At 44.6% G+C, this 24991-nt stretch overlaps 1 protein-coding gene across 1 annotated transcript in view; it reads left to right on the forward strand.

Annotated features, from left to right (window-relative positions):
• Positions 1–9773: 9773 nt before the first annotated feature.
• BNIP1 (BCL2 interacting protein 1) overlaps positions 9774–24991 on the forward strand; it is a 39861-nt gene continuing 24643 nt past the window's right edge. Inside the window, exons 1-3 of the mRNA XM_077472818.1 lie at positions 9774–9942; positions 13981–14073; positions 19072–19163. Coding sequence (XP_077328944.1) covers positions 9808–9942; positions 13981–14073; positions 19072–19163 — 320 coding nt within the window. The 5' untranslated portion in view covers positions 9774–9807. The remainder of the gene's footprint in view (positions 9943–13980; positions 14074–19071; positions 19164–24991) is intronic.

Below are 24991 nucleotides of genomic sequence, written 5' to 3' on the forward strand. Positions count from 1 at the left end.
ATCGACTGAGTCTGCCTAAAGAAGGAAGTAGGTATAGGAATGGGTAACGCCCTGAATAAGTATAGTAACTGAGGGAGCTTGAGCATTTTGAATGCCGCAAGTCTGCCAGAGGTGGACAGTGTGAGTTTGGAGATGTTCGTTAAGTCAGATGAGAGAGTGGCTAGGAATGGAGGGAAGTTTGCTTTATACAAATCCTTGGTGGAGCTCGTCAGATTAATACCCAGATACGTGATAGAATTTGTAGACCATGCATAAGGGTACTGGGTGGTCAAATGTTGTCGTTGTTCGGGGGATATTGCTAAAGGTAGTATGTAAGATTTGGACGCATTAACCCTATAGTAAGACACATAGCTAAATTCATCCAATAAGGTTTGTACCGAAGCCAGGGAAGAGGTAGGATTGGTTAATGAAAAGATCACATCGTCGGCAAAGAGACTAATCTTGTGTTCACAATCGCCAAAGGGAATGCCTGATATGTTAGTATGGGACCTAACTTTAGCAGCAAGAGGTTCTATTATTAAGTCAAAAATTAAGGGGGAAAGGGGGCAACCTTGGCGAGTGCCATTAGATATTTTAAAATTAGTAGATAACATGGAGGAGCAATACACTTGCGCTGATGGAGAGGAGTATAGGGCCAAGATTGCCATCAGTATATGACCCTGGAATCCAAATTTTTCCAATGCTTGCCGGAGATACTGCCAGTGAACCCTATCGAATGCCTTCTCCGCATCCAAGGAGAGAAGCAGAGAAGGCATCCGATGAGCCGCTGTGTGATGGATGATATTTATCATACGGCGGGTCGCATCAGACGTTTGGCGCCCCTTGATAAAACCAGATTGGTCAGGGTGTATCAATAATGGCATTAAATCATTAAGCCGATTAGCTAATACTTTGGCATACAATTTCACATCATGGTTGAGCAAGGAGATAGGTCTGTAATTTTGGGTTAAAGTGGGTTCTTTCCCTGGCTTCGGTATAGTGACGATTAGTGCTTTCAACATTTCCTGGGGGAAAGAGGCAGAGGAGGCAGCGGAATTAAACAATGGGGTGATATATTTGATGAGAAGATAGTCATATTTTTTATAGTATTCTCCTACAAAACCATCAGGACCTGGGGCTTTGTTGGGAGGTAATGATTGGATGGCCTTCTTGATTTCTGTCTCTGTGAAAGGTGCGTTAAGGTCATCTAATTGTAGGGGGGTTAAGCTAGGCAGATCAATGGAGTCTAAAAATGATTTAATTTGCGCTGTCGAGGGTTTGGGTTGAGTCGGATCGTCTTTTAGATTGTAGAGTGAGCTGTAGTATGCACTGAAGGCATTGGCAATATCTTGCGGATTAGTCAATTTAGAATTAGTGTGGGGATGATAGATGTAGGGCGGTCGGGTTTTGGCGGAATAACCTTTGATCCTATGAGATAGAAATTTACCAGGTTTATTATTCTCAGCGTAAAATTTCATTTTAAGTCGCTTTTGGAATTTATCGTGAGTTTCTAGGAGTAGGGTCCTAAGGTCCAGTCTGAGAGCAATGAGTCTAGATTTCAATGTTGGCGTAGGATTTTGTTTATTAAGTAGATCAGTGGATTGTATTTCTGCTAATATTTTGTTCATTCGCTGCCTCCTCTGTCTTCTATCTTGAGCACCTAATTGTATAAAGATTCCGCGCATTAAAAGCCTTATGCGCGGACCATAAAACAGCCGGATCATCAACTGAGTTCTCATTACATTCAAAAAAAGAGTTTAGATTATCCGTTAGAGTTTGGTTGTACAATGGAGATTGCAGGATCGAGGTATTTAACCTCCAAAGGTAAGTCGAAGCAGTTCTGTTAGTGTCTTCTATAATGATGCTTACAGGGGAATGATCAGACCAAGAAGTCATATGAATAGTAGACGAAGATATTTTTTGCAAGGTCCATTGGTCTGTAAGAAAAAGGTCAATGCGAGAGTAAGTATTGTGGCAAGGGGAAAAGAAAGTGAAATCCTTTTCGTCTGCATGTGTGCATCTCCAGACATCATAGAGGCCTAGTTCATGAAGTAGAGAATTCAGTGCTGGTCGCCCTCTTTTGGAGAGAGATGTAGAATCCATTTCTGGATCGGGAGTACAATTAAAGTCTCCACACCATATAGTTGCACCTTGTTGCATTGAATGAACTTTTCTATTCAGTTTCCGAAGAAATCGAATTTGGTGAGTGTTTGGGACATAGACGTTGACGATGGTATAGGGTGCGTCATTAATATGACAGTTCAAGATTAAGAAGCGGCCTCCAGGATCAGAAAGGCATTGATCTTGTTGAAAGGTTAGCGAGTTGCTAATAGCGATTAGAACACCCTTCTTTTTTTGAGGTGCATTAGCGGTGTATATAGTACTAAAGTTCCTATTGGTGCAGGAAGGAGGATTACTAGATAGAAAGTGTGTTTCCTGAGCGCAGATTATATCGCATTTAGATTGATTAGCCAAGGCCCAGAGAGAGGATCTTTTCGCAGGATGATTTAATCCTTTGGTATTAATCGTGACAATTTTGATAGTCATAGTGCGTATTGAGGTGTAATACAGATGAATGGGGGTACCTTATAAATACTTAGCAGATCGGATGCCAACAGATTTCCGTACAGTTGGAGGAGATGCGAAGAAGGTGGCGTAGTGTGTAGAGAAGTCCTCAAAAGGCTGTGTGCTGAGTCAATAAGAGGTGAAGACAGCAGGGTCTGGTAGAGAATTTTAGTGCAACTTCGGAGTACCTGTAAAAAGAGAGAAGAAACAAAAACAACAAAAAAAAAAAAAAAAAAAAGGAGGATGGGGGGAGGGGGACAAAACACTGGTCACAAGAGGAAGCTGTACTGATAAGGGGTTTGTGCCCAAGGGTTGATTACTGAGGGAAGGTTGCTTCCAGGTCAGGAGTATATGTCAATTAGATGAATGGTAGAGCAAAAAGAAAAAATAAAAACAAAACAAATATACAACAAAAAAAAGAAACCAGCACCAACAGTGCACAGGGCGGAGACACAACACAACAGTGTCTAGGAACCCTGGATGGGGGTAAAAGTCTAGTGAAACCGAGCGTGAGCAGGGATCACAACCACAGAACATAGCCCAATAGACGGACCTCAGCCATTCATGTAGATGGAATGTGACCATAATCCCTCTGAGGTAAGGGATGATGCGACATGGTTCCCGTGTTGCTTTGATCCATAGGCATCATGTCGTTGTTGGTAGGAATAACATTCCAGATTTTCAGCATCTGTAAGCCCTGCTGTACTGAGGACACGACATGTTTGGTGCCTGCATGAGTGATGGAGAGTTTGGCAGGTGCAATCCATTGATATTGGATTTGGTTGTTGCGCAGGGTTTTAGTGATGTTGTTAAGTTGCCTGCGTTTACTCAGGGTATGTTGAGATAAATCAGCAAAGATCTGCATTTGAGCATATGGATCAGGGAGTGCTGGTAACGCTCTCGCTTTTTGCATAAACTGTTCTTTAATGTGAAAAAAGTGTACCCTGAGAATAACATCTCTGGGTACAGAATCCGGCAGAAACGCAGGTTTTGGCAGTCTATGTATCCGATCAATAAGCAATTCCATGTTTTTTGCTTCAGGCAGTAATGTTTTAAGCAGGCCTTTAGCAAAGGCAGGGAGATCAGTATTTTGAATGGACTCAGGCACTCCTCTGATCTTGAAATTGTTGCGCCTGGCTCTGTCCTCTAAATTTGCTAATTTGTCAGTCAGCCATTTAGTTTCCTGTGCTTGTGCCTCTTGCGAATCAATTAGATCATTAATGGTGGCAGTCATGGTATCCATGTTAGATTCCAAGTGATTGACCCTGGTATCTATTAGGCCCAATTTGTTATCAAATCCGTGCATAAATGATAGCATATCGGATTGTAAAGAACTACGGAGTGAAATAAGCATCTCCTTTAAGGTGGTATCAAGAACAGTTTGGCCCATGGTGGGGAAAGAGGCTATGGCATCTGGCTGTGGGCCTAGTGCAGGTGTATGAGAGGGGAGCTCTCTCAAATTACAGCCATCTCCATCTATCCCTGAGGCATCCAGCCTCATTTTGCTTTTGACAGGGCTTTGGATAGTAGGAGTTCCAGGAGGGGAGCGGGGTGGATCGCCACCCTGTGAGACGCTTACCGCATTGTTAGGTGAGTCTCTGGCTTCAGTGTGTCCGTGTGAGGAAGATACGGCCGCTGCGTACGAAAGGCTGCCTGACGGAGCGGCGCCATCTTGGCCTCGCCGCGCCGACGGCTGGTACATAAAAGCCGTCAATTTGCGGGGCGGTCGGGAATCTTTTCGCTTCAGCGACATTCTCCCGTGATAAAGCGGGAGATTAGGACGGTCACCGTACGTTCGGTGTAGGCTGAGGTTCGCTGGAAATCGCTCTATGCCGCTATGTATGTGGAGAGCTCAGTTCTCAGGCGGCCATTCCAGTCACGCGCCGGCCACGCCCCCCCATTTCACACTTATTTTTAACAGTAAATGCAGCTTATAAGGTCATATACAGTATTTGGAAATCTGACGGACTGTTGAGATGTTGAATACTAAAAGAAACGGCAAACCTGCCGATCTCATAGGTTTGCTAATCTAACAGAACAGAGGAAAGAAAAAGATCTTGGATGGCCGCACACCATAGAAGGCATCTTTATTGATATGAAGTAATATAATCAAAATGCAGTCACCTCATGTATAGGGAAGAACAGGGCAAATAGCTAACGCGTTTTATTATTTGAATAAGCGCCATAATAGGGCGTGAAATGTGTTAGCCATTTGCCCCGTTCTTCCCTATACATGAGGTGACTGCATTTTGATTTTATTACTTCATATCAATAAAGATGCCTTCTATGGTGTGCGGCCATCCAAGATCTTTTTCTTTCCTCAAGCTTGTGCAGAGCCAGAACCTGTGAGCTCCATTAGGCTGGATTCATACCTATGCAGTTTTGGTGGTTTATGCATTTTGCAGATTTGCACTACAGAACGTGTTCCATAGGAAACCATATTAAACGGACTGTAGTACAAATCTGCAAAATGCAAAAAGCACTAAAACTGCATAGGTGTGAATTCAGCCTTAGGGCTGGTGTTTTGTCACGGATTTGAGAGATTAGAGCGGCAATCTTCTGTTTATAATCTAACAGAACACCTTTGCTTTTATAATTCAGCATGTAAACAGTCCCATGGATTTCTAAATCCTGTATTTCACCATATATGCTAGTTTCCTGTTAAAAATAACTGTGAAATGCAAAACTACAGTGGGTGTAACAAGATGTCAGCTTGCCCCCTTCTCAGTGTAATGTTATTATGGAGGAGTGCAGGGTGTAGCAAGATGGCGGCATCACGTCCGGTACTAATTCTGACAGGTCGCCTAATCTGATGAAACAATGGAACAGTGGCTATGTGATGGGTAGCTGGTATCTGATAAAACACCACCTTTTTTTTCATCACATATGGCGACCCATCACATTTGGCTACCCGCTGGACTCCGCATGCGCGACGCCGCCATATGCGTTTCAACACTGTGATGATCTGCGCTTGCATAATTTTATGGCCAGGTTCAAGCCCCACCATCCAAGTGGACATAGAATAGAATTTGACTATAATTATGCCGAGCGAAGCGAGGCCATGCCTGAAGCGTTGCGAGCGGCCCTGTGGCAAAGTGGTCTTACAACAGTGTTGGAACGCATATGGCAACGTCACACATGCACACTCCAGCGGGTAGCAAAACGTGATGGGTAGCCATATGTGACGAAACACCTTCTCACTGTATCCTTACTGTGGATGAATGCGGGGTGTAGCAAGATGGCGGTGACAGAACGTCACTTCCGGTACAAAAAAAAATCTGACGGTGTAGTGTCACATTTTGCTGCCTATCACAGGATGCTGCGGAAGTGACGTTGCCGCCAGAAATTGCGTACTGCGCATGCGCGATGCGTTCCAAACACTTGCGCCGTGCGTTCCAACATAGTTTCGGCAATACAGTTCAGCGAAACCATCACATAATGTTACGGAAGTGACGTTACAGACAACACAAACACTGGGCAGTGCGTTACAACACTAATACTTCCCTTGTTACCTAGTAGGTATTGCATTGCTGGGACTTGTAGTGCCTATCCTGAGCTACATGCTTCAATGTTCAGTGTCCTCATCCCTATCTCCATGCTTCAATGTTCAGTGTCCTCATCCTTATCCCCGAGCTTCAATGTTCAGTGTCCTCATCCCTATCCGCGAGCTTTAATGTTCAGTGTCCTCATCCCTATCCGCGAGCTTCAATGTTCAGTGTCCTCATCCCTATCACCCTGCTTCAATGTTCAGTGTCCTCATCCTTATCCCTGTGCTTCAATGTTCAGTGTCCTCATCCCTATCCCCATGCTTCAATGTTCAGTGTCCTCATCCCTATCCCCGAGCTTCAATGTTCAGTGTCCTCATCCTTATCCCCATGCTTCAATGTTCAGTGTCCTCATCGAAGCAGGGGGATAAGGATGAGGACACTGAACATTGAAGCACAGAGATAAGGATGAGGACACTGAACATTGAAGCAGGGGGATAGGGATGAGGACACTGAACATTGAAGCTCGGGGATAAGGATGAGGACACTGAACATTGAAGCTCGGGGATAAGGATGAGGACACTGAACATTGAAGCATGGGGATAGGGGTGAGGACACTGAACATTGAAGCACAAGGATAAGGATGAGGACACTGAACATTGAAGCTCGGGGATAAGGATGAGGACACTGAACATTGAAGCATGGGGATAGGGATGAGGACACTGAACATTGAAGCACAGGGATAAGGATGAGGACACTGAACATTAAAGCACAGGGATAAGGATGAGGACACTGAACATTGAAGCTCAGGGATAAGGATGAGGACACTGAACATTGAAGCTCGGGGATAAGGATGAGGACACTGAACATTGAAGCATGGGGATAGGGGGTGAGGACACTGAACATTGAAGCATGGGGATAAGGATGGACACTGAACATTGAAGCAGGGGGATAGGGATGAGGACACTGAACATTGAAGCTCGCGGATAGGGATGAGGACACTGAACATTGAAGCTCGGGGATAAGGATGAGGACACTGAACATTGAAGCTCGGGGATAAGGATGAGGACACTGAACATTGAAGCAGGGGGATAGGGATGAGGACACTGAACATTGAAGCTCGGAGATAGGGATGAGGACACTGAACATTGAAGCTCGGGGATAGGGATGAGGACACTGAACATTGAAGCTCGGGGATAGGGATGAGGACACTGAACATTGAAGCATGGGGATAGGGATGAGGACACTGAACATTGAAGCATGTAGCTCAGGATAGGCACTACAAGTCCCAGCAATGCAAAACCTACTAGGTAACAAGGGAATTATTAGTGTTGTAACGAACGGCCCAGTGTTTGTGTTGTGTGTAACATCACTTCCGTAACATTATGTGATGGTTTCGCTGAACTGTATTGCTGAAACTATGTTGGAACGCACGGCGCGAGTGTTTGGAACGCATCGCGCATGCAGAATACGCAATTTCTGGCGGCAACGTCACTTCCGCAGCATCCTGTGATAGGCAGCAAAATGTGACACTACAACGGTGTAGTGTCACAGTTTGCTGCCTATCACAGGATGGTGCGGAAGTGACGTTGTTGCGTACTGCGCATGCGCGATGCGTTCCAAACGCTCGCGCCGTGCGTTCCAACATAGTTTCGGCAATACAGTTCAGCGAAACCATCACATAATGTTACGGAAGTGATGTTACACACAACACAAACACGGGCCACGTTGTTGCGTACTGCGCATGCGCGATGCGTTCCAAACACTTGCGCCGTGCGTTCCAACATAGTTTCGGCAATACAGTTCAGCGAAACCATCACATAATGTTACGGAAGTGAAGTTACACACAACACAAACACTGGGCCGTTCGTTACAACACTAATACTTCCCTTGTTACCTAGTAGGTTTTGCATTGCTGGGACTTGTAGTGCCTATCCTGAGCTACATGCTTCAATGTTCAGTGTCCTCATCCCTATCCCCATGCTTCAATGTTCAGTGTCCTCATCCCTATCCCCGAGCTTCAATGTTCAGTGTCCTCATCCCTATCCCCGAGCTTCAATGTTCAGTGTCCTCATCCTTATCCCCGAGCTTCAATGTTCAGTGTCCTCATCCCTATCCCCCTGCTTCAATGTTCAGTGTCCTCATCCTTATCCCCGAGCTTCAATGTTCAGTGTCCTCATCCCTATCCCCCTGCTTCAATGTTCAGTGTCCTCATCCCTATCCCCGAGCTTCAATGTTCAGTGTCCATCCTTATCCCTGTGCTTCAATGTTCAGTGTCCTCATCCCTATCCGCAAGCTTCAATGTTCAGTGTCCTCATCCTTATCCCCATGCTTCGATGTTCAGTGTCCTCATCGAAGCAGGGGGATAAGGATGAGGACACTGAACATTGAAGCTCGCGGATAGGGATGAGGACACTGAACATTGAAGCAGGGGGATAGGGATGAGGACACTGAACATTGAAGCTCGGGGATAAGGATGAGGACCCTGAACATTGAAGCAGGGGGATAAGGATGAGGACACTGAACATTGAAGCTCGCGGATAGGGATGAGGACACTGAACATTGAAGCAGGGGGATAGGGATGAGGACACTGAACATTGAAGCTCAGGGATAAGGATGAGGACACTGAACATTGAAGCTCGCGGATAGGGATGAGGACACTGAACATTGAAGCACGGGGATAAGGATGAGGACACTGAACATTGAAGCACGGGGATAAGGATGGACACTGAACATTGAAGCATGGGGATAGGGATGAGGACACTGAACATTGAAGCTCGGGGATAAGGATGGACACTGAACATTGAAGCTCGGGGATAAGGATGAGGACACTGAACATTGAAGCACGGGGATAAGGATGGACACTGAACATTGAAGCATGGGGATAGGGATGAGGACACTGAACATTGAAGCACAGGGATAAGGATGAGGACACTGAACATTGAAGCTCGCGGATAGGGATGAGGACACTGAACATTGAAGCATGGGGATAGGGATGAGGACACTGAACATTGAAGCACAGGGATAAGGATGAGGACACTGAACATTGAAGCTCGCGGATAGGGATGAGGACACTGAACATTGAAGCACGGGGATAAGGATGGACACTGAACATTGAAGCTCGGGGATAAGGATGAGGACACTGAACATTGAAGCACGGGGATAAGGATGGACACTGAACATTGAAGCATGGGGATAGGGATGAGGACACTGAACATTGAAGCATGTAGCTCAGGATAGGCACTACAAGTCCCAGCAATGCAAAACCTACTAGGTAACAAGGGAAGTATTAGTGTTGTAACGAACGGCCCAGTGTTTGTGTTGTGTGTAACTTCACTTCCGTAACATTATGTGATGGTTTCGCTGAACTGTATTGCCGAAACTATGTTGAAACGCACGGCGCAAGTGTTTGGAACGCATCGCGCATGCGCAGTACGCAACAACGTGGCCCGTGTTTGTGTTGTGTGTAACATCACTTCCGTAACATTATGTGATGGTTTCGCTGAACTGTATTGCCGAAACTATGTTGGAACGCACGGCGCGAGCGTTTGGAACGCATCGCGCATGCGCAGTACGCAACAACGTCACTTCCGCACCATCCTGTGATAGGCAGCAAACTGTGACACTACAACGGCTCTAAAATTGACGAAACACCGCATTATTTCCAGCTGGAAGTCTGGCCTGTAGTTCCTCTTTGTAACCTGCAGGTGGCGGCAGAGGCCGGTGTAGTGCTACAGTGTATTCTCTGTGTAAGCTGTAGGTGGCGGCAGAGGCAGGCATGATGCGGAGTGCACGGGATTTGTCCCTCTCCGGAGTCCGTACAGGAGACATGGCGTCTACCCGGGATGTCCACGTAGAGATCTGTCACCAGGAGATCGTCAAGTATGACCTGGAGATCAAAGCGCTGATCCAGGTACTTGAGTGGCCGGGGAGTCAATATACAGGGAAGAGGGGATGAGCAGTGGGTGCTGACAGCTCCTCATATAAATGAATGAATGAATGGATCCTGAGCAAGTCTGATCGTGATGTGTAAACATGACGGCAATTCTAATACAGAATCTGTACGGGAACATATTCCTCAGCAGTGATCAGCTGACTTGTAGTCACGTGACAGCAGATCTGTCAGGAGGGGGCAGAAAACACCCATCACTCACTAATATTGTTCCTATGATTTTAATGATCTCTGGGAATTACTACATAAAATACCCTTGTAGCAGGCCCCCTGCACAGCAAGGGTTAAATGCTGAGCTCAGACGTGTCTAAACTCACCTGAGCTATCCCGCCAGGAAGCTGTCAGATCAGACAGCCAATCATAAGCGGCCCTGCAGCTGCATGTGCGCAAAGGATGTGTCCATGTGTAGGAAATGCCTCCGCCGCCTGTGATTGGCTGTCTGCAGTGACAGCTTCCTAGTGAGACAGCCCAGGCGGGTTCCGACTCAGCCAAACTCATCTCTAGTAAGGATGAGCTCCGGCATGTTCACACAGACCATGTGCAGAGTCTGCCAGGAAGTCAGCACTGCGCTAATCACAGGTAGTGAGACATTTCCTGATCTCTGTAGCCGCACATCGGGACAAAGTCTCACTGCCTGTTATCAGCACAGCGCCGATTTCCTGAAAGGCTCTGCACGTGGGGTGTGCGAACACGCCGGAGCTCATCCTTAATAAGGATGAGCTCCGGTGTGTTCGCACTTCGCACACTTCACGTGCAGAACCTTCCAGGAAGTCAGATCAGCGCTGCGCTAATCACAGGCAGTGAGACATTGCCTGCTGTGTGGCTGCAGAAATCAGGAGATGTCTCACTACCTGTGATTAGCGCAGTGCTGACTTCCTGGTGGGCTCTGCACGTGGAGTGTGCAAAAAACACACCGGAGCTCATCCTTAATCCCTAGTAGATGGCTAGGCTAGAATACTCACCTTATTCCTCACTAAGGCCCCTTTCACGCTTGTGCGTCTTGTCCTGCAAAGTCGCATTCCATGACTTCCAACGAGTACCTTTCATATCTCTGCGACTTCAAAGTAGTCCCTGCACTACTTTGGTGTGACTTTAATGCGACCTCAAGATTGCACAGGGATTGCTTCAGGCCGCATAAGTGTGAAAGGGGCCTAAAGCAGGCTACCTCCATCTGTGTAGCCCGTCCACCCATGACCTCTGAATGAGTCCTCATTCACACTGCTGCCACCGGAATCCAGCTGATTCCTGCGGCTGGATGTGGAAAGTCGTGGCCACTTATTCTGTACAAAGCAAAGACATACTGTCTGTACCCACACTGCTGTTCAGATGTAATTGCACCTAGAATGATTATCTGTGGCTAGGGACCGATGATGTAAATTGCTTGCCAAGGGGGCAATCATCTCTTCTTAAATGCAGGTCATTTTTCATTCTGTTTATTACAGAAGCTGCACTTACCCTTTCTGTGTACAATGTATGCAGAAAATCAATACATATAATTCATACAAAGTGCTGCCAGTGCAAGTAAAGTGCAGTAAATATTATTAAAGTGCAAAAAGTAAGTCAATAAAGTGCACAAAAGTCCATCAAACATATACAAAGGCCCATTGGTGACTGTGCAGCTGTCTCTATGCTAGGGATGAGCTCAGGCGTGTTCGCATACGCCACATGCAGAGCCCACCAGGAAGTTGGCGCAGCGCTGCGCTAATCACAGGCAGTGAGACATTGCCCAATGTGCGGCTGCAGAGATCGAGCAATCTATCACTGCCTGTGATTAGGGCAGCGGTGCGCCGACTTCCTGGCGGGCTCTGCATGTGGTGTATGCGAACACGCCGGAGCTCATCCTTACTCTATGCATATGAAAATCCAAATAATGTGTAGTAAATGTGCAGCGCTTAAAAAGTTACAAATTAAATATATACAACAAGTTCAATAAAACTATCCAAGTGATGGTGAAAGAAGGTCCTTGAAATGTGAAAAGTCCATCCAGTGTGTAATCTATAGGTGTACTATGAGCTCACTAAAGGTCAAAGAGTATCAGGCAAAGAATAATATCCACCAAAGTACATAATGAATGTCTGCCCCAGTGAGCCTACACCTAAACTGTGCACTTACCAGAAATTGGATGTTCTCAGGCTTCATTAAACAATCATTAGTCATTCATCTTCAGTTTATCCCATGGGCAGCATGCATGCTTGCTTCCAGAAAGCAGTGAAAATGGCAGCTGCTGCTCCAAGCACATGGGCACTGCGGAGTGACATCAGCACGTAGACCCCTCCCGACATGTTTCGTGCACACAATATTAAGGGATACACCTTCAAAAAGTGCTCCTTGCATCCACAAATACTCCCCTCCAGTTCACCATCTGTGCCCTACCAGGGTGTGCACTCACCCACTGACATTGTCCCCCTAAGTATATATTAAAGAGGAAGTAAAGTCTTGTTTAATTGTACCTACAGGTAAGCCTATAATAAGGCTTACCCATAGGTACTGTAAATATCTCCTAAACTTGTACCGTTTCAGAGATATTTACTATATATACCACCGCCAATTTCATCGGTTGAATACGCTTTGAAAGCAGAGGTTCACACAAAAATTAAGCCTCCGCTTTTTGGAACCCTCCCCTCCTCCGGTGCCACATTTGGCACCTTTCAGGGTGGAGGGGGGTGCAGATACCTGTCTAAGACAGGTATTTGCACCCACTTCCGGGCACACACTCCCACGGGAGTCTACTCCTCTTCTCCCCCGCTGTCTGCTGGGACACACTGGTCCCAGGATATAGCGCAGTAGGGACCCGGGAAGTGAAGCCGCAACGCTTCACTTCCTGATTCCATCACCGAGGATGGCGGCGGCAGCTGACGAGAGCCGAGCGATTGATCTGCTTCGGCTGCCAACATTGCTGGACCCTGGGAGAGGTAAGTGTCCATTTATTAAAAGTCAGCAGCTGCAGTATTTGTAGCTGCTGGCTTTTAATATATATTTTTTTAATTTTAGGTGGACCTCCTCTTGAAGGAACACCCGCCCGTGCCATTTCTTCAGGGCCCTGTGCCGTGACCGGTGACTCTCACACGCATTTGCGGGAGTGACATCATCACGGCTCTGGCCAATCACAGCGCTGGAGCCTGTGAACCCGGAAAACGCTGGGGAAGATATCCGCTATCTCAGCGGTGTGCAGGCGCCAGTGCAGGGCTTCGTTCCAAGATAAGTATTTCATAATGAGCAAGTACGTTATCCCTTTTGTCTTACAGGTTGTTTTTTTTTATTGTGTTTTCAACCTCTTTAAGATAGGTCAACCAGACTTTAAATTACAGCTGCATCTCCAACCAGGAACAATAGATCCACATCTCAGTATAACTCAGAAATGAACTGGACCCACAGAGAACATCATAGCATAACTCTATTTTAATATTGAAACCCAAAAGGTAAAAAATATATATCCACTCAGAAAGAAGTTGCCCAGTCCTGGCACCTGGAATAATCTGCCGATTAATAAAGTGGCTGCTGCTCCTCCGTAGCTCCCATTAGCCAGCGTGCGTTCCACTAGGCTTGACGCAGGAAGTCCCTGCCAGTTATTTCAGGTGTCAGGACTGGGGCTTCAGGGGATCGGTCTTGCTTCATGGTGGAATGCTCAGGGAGACAGGATTATGATAAGTATATTCTCTTATTTATCATCTCCTAGGCAAAACAACCAGTTAACCTTTGTAGTGTAGAGGGGGACCCACTGCAAGGTTACATCTTTTTTTCCCTTTAAAAAACGGATGTATACACATACATTGTATAGATACAACTGTGAAAAAGTTTTACAGTTATTGCAAAAAATTTAAAGTGTGTGTGTGTATGTGTGTATGTGTGTATGTATGTATATATATATATATATACACACACACACACACACACACACACACACACACACACACACACACACACACACACACACACACACACAGCTTTAGGGTAGTGTACATCAGCACAGGAGTAATTAATTTTCTCTTCTGTTTACAGGATATTAGGGAATGCATGGGACCAATCAGCGCACTAAATGACCTCAATGCTCAAGTAAAAGAAAAGTTCCAGCTCCTGAGACTGAGGATACAGGTAAGAGGAGACTACAAATGGGGATTTATATTGGGGTACATTCGCACAGCCATCCATGGCTCTACACTATAAGGATCAGCTTTTTTTCTGCAATGGGTACAGTCAGGGGTTCATCTGCAGCCTGTAGAAATCATTGACAGGCTGGCATTGTCGGCAGCTGTTCACATGAAATCGCTCAAAGAGACATGCATCTAGGGAGAGATGAGCGGCTTTATATGCAGCTTGCATCCAGTGCTGCTCATATATCCCTAATCACAGAAAATCGCTCTATGTGTGATTACATATGAGCAGCTGCAGATAGTGTCAGCCTGACTTTGATTTGTACACACGGAACAGCCACAGCTGAACATAAACCCACTGACCGGACCTGCTGTAAGAAAAACTATGATCCGGGCAGTGTACCACCATTGAACAGCCATGTGAACGAGCCCTAAAGTATCTTGATTTTGGTTAAAGCGGTAGAAAAACCCGCTTTGTGATTTTCTTTTTTTTTTTTTTTTTTTTTTTTTACCTACAGGTAAGCCTATAATAAGACCTGTAGGTAAAATGATTATCTCCTAAACGTGCACCATTTAGGAGATATTCACCCTTCATGCAGGCAGTGACATCACCGGCACTTGCGCTCTGAAGGTCCGGCATACCATGCTGGAACTGCAGAGCTTTGTGCTGAAACCGAGGGCTCCTGTGCACATGCGTGGGAGTGATATCAGCGTGGCTCCGGCCAGTCACACAGCCGAAGCGTGCAAACCCAGAAGATAGCCTGGGGGAAAATGTCAGTGACCGCGCGCCATGGGAGGTCTTCGTTCTAAGGTAAGTATTCCATAATGTGCTACTATGCGATGCATACTAGCACATTATACAATTGCCTTACAGGTGGTGTTTTTTTTTTTATTTACAACCATTTTAAGGCTCCATGCACACTGAAGCTCAAAAAAAGCTTTTTCTGGACACCAGATTGCTGGCAGAAAACGCTGGTTGAAAAATGTGCTTTTAACAGCGTTTTGTACTAGCGTTTATGAGGACACTCCAAAAATCCCACATTGCATTCCAAACTCCCACAATGCACTGAAAAAATAGAACGCCGAATGCTAATTAATGCGCGTTTTTTGGTGGTGAATTTGAGTTTTAACGCAAATTTATGGGTTTCAGAAAAAAGGTCATAAACTCCACTGCTCATTAAACCAAAAAAATGTGTGCATGGACACATAGGCCAACATAGAGTGAAGTTTATGGGCTTTTAAAAAAAACGCCCAAATGCCAATCTGCAGCACACCTACTGCAAGGCTATCACCAGGGCAGTGTTTCACTTCATCTGGAGCTCCAAAATGGACAGAGTAAAGCGGGCGGTTATGTTCAAGGAACCCCTCAAGGGCGGTAAGGGCGTGCCCGACATCGCCACTCTGAGGGTCTTCTTTGCCTGTAACTGCATCCGCAGAACTTTGGTGGACAGAACTGTAGACTCTGGTGGTAACTCCATGTCCCGTTTTTTCCTCCTGCCTCTCTGGAGGTCCCTTGGATGGGACAAATGGGACAGCTCTATCCCCTACAACTGGGACACTCCTTGGTATTACTTGGACACTTTCAAGTTGATTAAGGAGCTGGGGCTACATGGAGTGAAACCCGACTTGTGGAAGCCAAAAACTATCCACAAGTTGATCAGAGCATCGGACATTGTTGAGACTGTTCCAGGCCTCCCTTCAGCCACTTGTAAAGTGGTCTGGAGGAATGTTTCTTCAAAGAGACTTACCAACAGGCACAAAGATCTGGCATGGCTGGCAATCCAAGGGGGGTTGCCACTCAGGACATTCATGCATGCCAGAAACCTGTGCAGATACAGACACTGCCCCTTTTGCATCATCCAGGAGGAAACTGCTCTGCAAGTTTTCTGGGAGTGTCCCTTTGCACAGGACCTGTTGAGGGCTCTGGAACCTGATCTCAAAGACTTTGTTCCACAGACTGCTATTACACACTTTGGTGTGTTGAAAGGACTCTTCTGTGGAACTCATTCACAGGAGGACATTGATAGTGCCTGGCGGGTGCTGTGTTGCTTTAAGGAAGCTGTTTGGTGTGCCAGAAAGCGCCTCATCCACCAGAGGGAGAGGATGTCCATCGAAGACTGTCGCAGACTGATTCACAGTCTGCTCAGAGACTATCACCTGATGGACAACAAGGAGGAAGAGGAGGTCTGAAGATTTCCCCTTCCCCCTCTCCCACCACTATGTACCCTTTTGGCAGTTCAATAAAGCTTCGGGCCTGTGAACTCTTTCCCCTCCCTACCCCACCTTCTCCACCCCCCCCCCATCACACCTGTTGCTCATTGAAATGCCATTTTGACTTTGACTAAGACTGTATGACAGGGGTTGACAAATTTTCTTGGAATCTAGGAGCCAGCTAAAAAAGTTAGGAGCCATGTCCGTGACGGCGATCTGGACCTGTCCCTGGCCTGACATGGAGATCAGTGAGGGGAAGATAGTGCCCCCAGCCCCCACCTGTCTCCAAGTCATTGCCCATAGCGCTTAGAGGGACATTTTATTTATTTTATTTTTTTCAAATGACAAATTTTTTTTAAATTGCATTTTAGTGTAAATATGAGATGTGAGGTCTCTCTGACCCCAGATCTCATATATGAGGACCTGTCATGCTTTTTTCTATTACAAGGGATTTTTACATTCCTTGTAATAGGAATAAAAGTGACACACATTTTTATTTTTTATTTTTTTTTAAGAACAGTGAAAAAAATAAAGGTTAAAATAAGAAATTTTTTTTTTTAAACGTGCCCTGTCCCACCAAGCTTGCGTGCAGAAGGAAAGCTTCACATGTGAGGTATCGCTACGATCAGTAGATTGAGAGCAATAATTTTAGCCCTAGACCACCTCTGTAACTCAAAACGTGCAACCTGTAGAATTTATTAAACTTCGCCTATGGAGATTTTAAAGGGTAAAAGTTTGTCGCCATTCCATGAGCGGGCGCAATTTTGAAGTGTGACATGTTGGGTATCGATTTACTTGGCATAACATTATCTTTCACAATCTAAAAAAAAAATTGGACTAACTTTACTGTTGTTTTTTTTTTTATTAAATAAATAATTTTTCCCCAAAAAAGTGCGCTTGTAAGTCCGCTGTGAAAATACGGTGTGACAGACAGTATTGCAACGACCACCATTTTATTCTCTAGGGTGTAAGAATAAATTTATTATATATATATATATATATATATATATATATATATATATATATATATATATATATATATATATATATATATATATATATTATAATATAATGTTCAGGGGTTCTGAGTCTCCATTAACATTGCTGGTTGTCATTCCAACGGCCACCACCAGAGGGCGCCAGATTCCAGAAGGAACCATAGGATCACAGAAGGCCTCAAAGCTGGGGGCTCAATTACCGGCCGGCGGCGGCGCGGCCCGACGCGATCACGCCGGGGGGGTCCACGGAGATAGGATACCCCCAGCTGTGCTGCGCCAGGTCGCTAATTCTAGTCGCAAATGCGACCTGGCGCCCGGGTTTTGTCGAGCCCTGCTGTATGACATGTTTTTGGTAATGCTTTCAGGGTAATGCGGCGTCATGCATGATGTGATGTTTCAGGGTATTATTACTCTGCGCAACACATCAGGCATCATACCGCAGGATGAATGTAATTTATTTGTATGCTTGGAACTGTATTGTTATGTAGTGTATTTATGCGCTGCGTCGCAGTACAGTGTGGAATGTACCCTGTTCAAAGTATTTTGTTTTTTGTATATTTTCTTGCAAAATAAAGTATACATTTTCAATCAAAAAATGTCCTTATCTGCAGCACACCTAATTGTCTCCCAGTGCTCTTTTATCATCTTCCAATTTGACTGCTTCTTGCTTTAGTAAAGCCAGCCATAGACGGTTTGAATCTCAGCCGGTTCAGCAGGGACTGGCAGAGATTTGAACCATGTATGGGCAGCCTGTCAGTTTGTACATGTGATTATTGCTAGCGGCTATTAACCACTTGAGCCCTGGACCATTTGGTAGGCAAAAGACCAGATCGTTTTTTTGCGAGTCGGCACTGCGTCGCTTTAACTGACAATTGCGCGGTCGTGCGATGTGGCTCCCAAACAAAATTGACGTCCTTTTTTTATCCCACAAATAGAGCTTTTTTTTGGTGGTATTTGATCACCTCTGCGGCTTTTATTTTTTGCGCTATAAACAAAAAAAATAGTGACAATTTAAAAAAAAAACATTTTTTTTTTGCTATAATATCCCCCAACAATATATATATATATATATATATATATATATATATATATATATATATATATATATATATATATATAAAAATTCCTCACTTTTTAGGCTGATATGTATTCTTCTACATATTTTTGTTAAAAAAAAAAATTGCAATAAGTGTTTTTTGATTGGTTTGCTCAAAAGTTACAGCGTTTACAAAATAGGGGATAGTTTTATGGCATTTTTATTATTCATTTTTTTTTTTACTAATAATGGCGGCGATCAGCACTTTTTATCGGGACTGCGACATTATGACGGACACATTGGACACTTTTGGCGCGATTTTTAGACCATTCACATTTATACAGCAATCAGTGCAATGAAAAATGCATTGATTACTGTTAAATGTGACCGGCAGTGAAAGGATTAACCACTAGGTGGCGCTGTAGTGGTTAAGTGTGTCCTAAGGAGGGAGCCTCTTAAAGGGCCTTTCTGCTGCAGTATACCTGCGTGAGGCGGTCAGGAAGCGGGTAAAGCCGCTAGCAGTAACCACTGTGTTCTGCCAACAGGGATGGCTCTCTCCTACCCAACACCCCCCCCCCCCCCCCATTGCCGCAGAACATCACTCCACCTATGGCTGGCTTAGTGGCTTTACACACACTGCTTGCAATAAAAAATATTTAGGAGGTATTAATGAATACAGAGCTGCAATAATCAGTTTTTTTTTCTACCTACCTGTGGTTCAGATTTAATGTGTCTAATATGTTTTACCTGAAAGGACCTGGAGCAGATGGCCAAAGAACAAGACAAGGAGTCGGACAAGCAAACTTTGCTAAAAGAGATGGAATGCCACAAAAAACAGATGCTCAGGTGGGTATTTCAGCAAAGATTTAGCTAAAGTGTATCTACACCCAAAACCTGTTTAACCACTTAAGGACCGCCTCCTGCACATATACGTCGGCAGAATGGCACGGCTGGGCACAAGCACGTACCGGTACGTTGCTCTTTAAGTGCCCAGCCATGGGTCGGTTCCCGACCGGTCCTGAGCTCCGTGACCGCGAGATCAGCGGACCCAATCGGCGCTGGTGTCCCGTGATTGGGTCACAGCGCTGAAGAACGAGGAGAGGTCTGTGTAAACAAACTTCTCCCCGTGCTTCCTACTGTGGCTGTCACTGATCGTCTGTTCCCTCTTATAGGGAAGTGACGTCACATGCCAGGCCACGCCCCCCTACAATAAAAAAAACATAACGTCATACATAATCCCTCCTCACCCCTAGTGGTTAACTCCTTCACTGCCAGTGTCATTTACAAAGAAATCAGTGAATTTAAATAGCATTGATTGCTGTATACATGACAATGGTCCCAAAAATGTCGGATGTGTCCGCCATAATGTCGCAGTCACAATAAAAATTGCTGATCGCCGCCATTACTAGTTAAAAATTTTTTTTTTAATAAAAATGCTATAAAACTATCCCCTATTTTGTAAACGCTATAACTTTTGCGCAAACCAATCAAAAATCGCTAATTGCGATTTTTTTTATTTTTTTTTTCCTATCGGCCTAAACTGAGGAAAATAATTTTTTTTTATATATTTTTTGGGGATATTTATTATAGCAAAAAGTGAAAAATATTGCATTTTTCTTTGCAATTGTCGCTCTATTTTTGTTTATTGCGCAAAAAATAAAAACCGCAGGGGTGATCAAATACCACCAAAAGAAAGCTCTATTTGTGGGAAAAAAAGGACGCCAATTTTATTTGGGAGCCATGTCACACGACCGCGCAATTGTCAGTTAAAGCGACTCAGTGCCGAATCGCAAAAAGAGGCCTGGTCCTTTGGCTGCAAATTGGTTCGGGGCTTAAGTGGTTAAACGGGGAATGGAGAAAACCCATCAGTTTTTCTGCTGCTTGTATTCCGTTGTGCAGATTTTCTGTCATTTGGAGAACAAGAAAAGTGAAGAAATCTCTCTCGCATGAGGGGACAATCCCCTTTTACACATTTGCCCTCAGAAAAGGTGTACCCAATGAAAAATTGCCACTCATCTCCTGGTGACATCTCCTGTCATTTTCTGTCCTGGTGACAATGATCCTTGGGACAAATAAGGAGATCGGATCTGCCCAGTAGTTAAACAGCAGTAAAATCTCTTGTGGATTGGGTGCCTTGTTGTGTGGGGCATACGGCCTCCCCAAAATGATTTAGCCTGACAGATGAGATGGACACTAGCAAAGGGCGTAGTTTTGACATTTTGAGATCTGGCACCTATAAAGCTACTTTCGCACTGGGGCGGGCGCCGGTTGTAAAGCACCGCTTTACCGTTGTTTTAGCGGCGCTATTCAGCTGCCAGCTGTTGCGCTCGTTCACATGTGTTTGTTTACTGCGCGGCCAAAATCTTAGTACATGTTAAGCAACATACATGCAATTGCATGGGTTGAACTGGCGCACCTCTAAACTTGTCAATTTTTTTTTTTTTTACGCTGGTTCACCTTTTATGTATTTTTTTTTAAAGGAAATTTGCACACAGGTCACGTTAACATGCTACGTTGCCAACATGTGACATGCACCTTGTTAAAATTGGGTAAAAAGACTCTCGCTCCTCTAGCTCCTCCTAAAAAGGGCATTTAACCTTTCCCCCTCTAATGCATATGATTTCCTTTGGCTAGCTTTTGCTTTTAAAAGGGACCTCCACACTCCATTCTCCAATGCTCTTGTCTCCCCCCTCTAACCCCTTGGATTTCCATGGACTAACTTTTGCTATTAAAGGCGAACTCCACACTCCATTCTCCAATGCTCTTGTCTCCCCCCTCTGACCCTTGGATTTCCATGGACTAACTTTTGCTTTTAAAGGGGAACTCCACACTCCATTCTATTCTCCAAAGGCTGTGAGCTGCCATCACTAATCCAAACCACATCCTTTTTTAGAGCATACAACAGGGCCAGCTAGGAAAGGGGCAATTGCCCAACCCCCTCCTGAGCCATACAAGGCCACATGCACTCAACATAGCTGGCTGCCTTTGGGGCATGTTGGGCTCAGCCCAATACCAACTGCAAAGCACCTTGTGCCCACTAGTTTAACGGGGTTTTCCACATCCTGTAAAGCCCCCTGTCTGCAGTCCCCCACAACCCCAGCTTAGGGTTGCATGGAAGAGGCCCTTGTCCCCCTGAATATGGAAACAAGGGGATTGACTTTTGAGTGCCCGAGCCCCACCTGCCCCGAAGCATCCACCCCCCTGGGCTGGCTTGCTGTGTGTTTGGCTAGGGTTTGTTAGTGTGTGGGAGGGGCACAATATGTTTTTAGTTTTGGGTGGTATTTTTCATTTGGGGGTTCTCATTTTAAGCCTTAACAGACTCAAATGGCCTTGTATGTATTGGGTGGGGGGTTGCTGGATATTTTTAGTTTTGTCTTAAAATCTTGCAGCTGCAATGTAGATTTGTAGGTTTTCTCTAAAGCTGTACATCTTTGAAGCAGCAGATGCACCACTTTACAGTCAGAATAAGCCCCCACCCCCAAATTACTAGCTTTTAATCAATTTTGAATTTTTAAAGGCATTTCTCCTCGTTTTATTTTTGGCGTTGTCCAAATTGGTGATATTGATATGTGTTCCTCAGGGTGGGACCTGAGCCCCAATACCCATTTTAAGGCCAATAACTAGAATATAAGCCAGCCAAGTGGGGACTCGCAAAAAGTCAGTTCCCATAGACTGCAATGGTATTTGTTGTATAACTTTTGCCCATGTTAGGCTCTTTGTTTGCCGCCCCCCCTGGACTGGGGGGTATTTGTCCCATCTGTAATTTTGTATCATGCAGGATGATGTGCTTAATTTTGGACAGGGGGTGGCTTATTTTGTGCTAGCTGCATTTGGGTTGGTCTGGGCATGCTCAGGGACTTTGGGGGTTTTTTTTTTTTGGTGCTTTATGTGTGTGAACAGCACTTGGATTTTTCTGTGCATGCTCAGAGAGTTTTTTTGGGTTAGTAATTTAAGGACATCCTTAACAGGTGTACCCACTCTGAAGTTCTGCCTCTACATTGGGTGAACTTGCATTTTTTGTGTTTCATGGACTGTGCATGTTTTCAATTGCCTCATTAGCACACAAACCTATGTTATATAAAGCTTGCAGATGGCATTCTTTACCTTGCCCTGAAAAGAAGCAAGATTGCTTGATTGTGTGTCAAGAGTACATTTGTGTGTCCTTATAGAGTTTGCGTAGGACCCACTAACTATGGGGTACTTTGTCGCAGTAAGTGGGCTTAAGCACCATATAGCAATATGGTGTGACCAAATCCCAATATTTTTTGAAAATATTTAGGTGTTTTAAATAGCCTTGCAGGAGGTAAATGTCTTTTTTTGCATGTGTGTGCTGTAATATTTTGTTCTGTTGTATGGTCTTATGGCTGCACCATCTTTAATGCATCTTTTGGGGTGTGCCCCCAAGTATCTTGTTTATTTCACATACACAGCGGTCGTGCATCTAAATGCAGGAACACAATTTTTATGGAAATTAATGGTAAAGCAGATGCAGATTTCCAGGACTGGACTAACAAATGTTTATAGTGAAAGGCAACTGGTGTTTTCTATTAAACAAGGTCTAAGTGGGCCATTGACATGCATCACAGCTGAACTTAGCAATGTGTCTTTGCAAAATTAAACTAAATGAAATCCTTTCGTATTTAGAGTGCAGATGGATTAGAAGTCTTGTCAGTTTTTGGGGATGTCTGCACCCCTGATAGGGTGCAGACAGCCCCCAAACAGGTCAATCTAGTTTCTCCATTAGGGAAATTGCACTCTATCATTTTGCTGTGTAGTGTATCTTGGACTTTGGGGTTTATGTATTAGGTATCTTGGACTTTGGGGTTTAGTTGCTAAAGGCAATACCACTTTGCACTAGAAATGCACTTGGAAGTGCAGTTGCTGGAATTGCAAAATAGATGTAAGTTCTTGTGTCCTCCAGCAAAGAGAAGTTGGGTAGATGCCACACTTCCAATTCTGGAGGCATAATAATGGTCTAGCACGGCCCTCCAGTTGTTCTGGAACAGCTGGAGAGCCGTAGTTTGAAGATTCCTGATCACTCTAGCATGTCTTGAAAAAGCATGTTTTTCATGTGACTTGTATAATGCCCAATAAATATCGTTAGGAAAATACAAGTGGGTCATGGCACATCTACATTCCAAATTTGGCACTTTAATATGGTCATTCGCTATGCAATCTGATTGGCAAATCTCTGTGCAGCTCGATATTTAGGCAAAAAAGGTAATAGGAAGATGCCCTTGAACAATTAATTCAAAATATAGGAAATAAAACAGGCTCTTGCACTAAATCAGATTTATTTAAAGCGGTGTGCCAGTTTTAAAAATTTAATAAGGACTAGGGTGCCCGCGATGTCGGCCGATCCGTCCCTCGTATCTGGTGCCGGCGCCACCATCCTCACTAAGGGAAACAGGCAGTCGAGCCTTGCGGCTTCATTGCCCGTTTCCTACCGAGTCCCCCGGCAATTTCTGAATGGGCGGGTGTCTTCTGTGACACACGCAGGTCCCAGTAGACCCCGCGCCCAAATTTCCCAGAAATCAACACGAGGAGGAGAAGACCGAAGAACATTGCAGAATAGGAAGTGGCAGATTAGGACGATCTGCCTAGCAACAGGCATTTCTGGTGAGTAAAACATTATTTTTTTTTTTTTCAGGGTGGACCTCCACTTTAAGATCTAGCTGATTGCAGTGTATGGTCACCTTTTAAAGCTCAAGATCTGAAAATATAAATTTATTGGGTTTAGAAACACTTCTCTGTTCTTTGTAATGTATTGAAAGATTTTGGTAACAAAAGAAACACATTTCAAAGATATATTAGAAGTGATAGGCGATTAGCATCAAAAGGGTTAATTAACTGAGAACACCTACTAATTGCCTAACAACAAGACACATCCAATGAGATGAAATTAACCAAGTGTATTGGGTGTGCTCTATTATCAAGGAGAAAACCACAGTTACCCCAGCGGCAGTTGCAGTTTACATATGCGGGTATTTATTATCGTTATTTGCGCTTCAACGTGAACCGGTTCCCACATACGATTAATGACTTTTCCGTCACACCAATTAATTTATAAACTGGCGCAGTGCCTTCTTCTTAGTAAATCACCCCCACTGTTCCAGCATTATTAGCAGAAAATGAATACATGAAATTAAAAGTCCATAATGCAATACTGCGATCAAAAATCCAACACTGTGCTCCCTAAAGTGCAGTGTGCTTCAAATCTTCAAATACAATGGTGCTTCACCCGAAGTGACAATGAAATGCGCTCGCCAGATGACCTTTGCCATAAAGCGACCCGTAGGCATGTGGTATAGCAAACTCCTTGTTTCAACTATTTACCTCTCCAAGGGATCTCATCCCAATTGCTCATCTGTATAAGAGAGAACCAAATCCCAATCCAGTATGCAAAGGTATATAAACGTGGTTGTCTTTTAGCTTATGCATTCACTATTGCATATATCCAACTCTCCACATAAAATTCTTTAAAAATGGCTCCACCATAAAAGAGCCACAGAATAAGCAAGATAGTGTAATATTGCTTTTAATCCTTTTAAAATGAGCACTTACGTAGTCCAGTGCGTGGCACAGAAGGCTTTAAGGTATAGCTCAAGGCAAAGCAGAAAACAATCCGTCACCGATGTGTAACTCGTGGCGTGCATTTCAGCTGCTAGAGCGGA

The sequence above is a fragment of the Lithobates pipiens genome, unplaced genomic scaffold (assembly GCF_037356315.1).
Source record: "Lithobates pipiens isolate NorthernLeopardFrog02 unplaced genomic scaffold, aLitPip1_a1.2 Scaffold_8, whole genome shotgun sequence".
Taxonomy (NCBI): domain Eukaryota; kingdom Metazoa; phylum Chordata; class Amphibia; order Anura; family Ranidae; genus Lithobates; species Lithobates pipiens.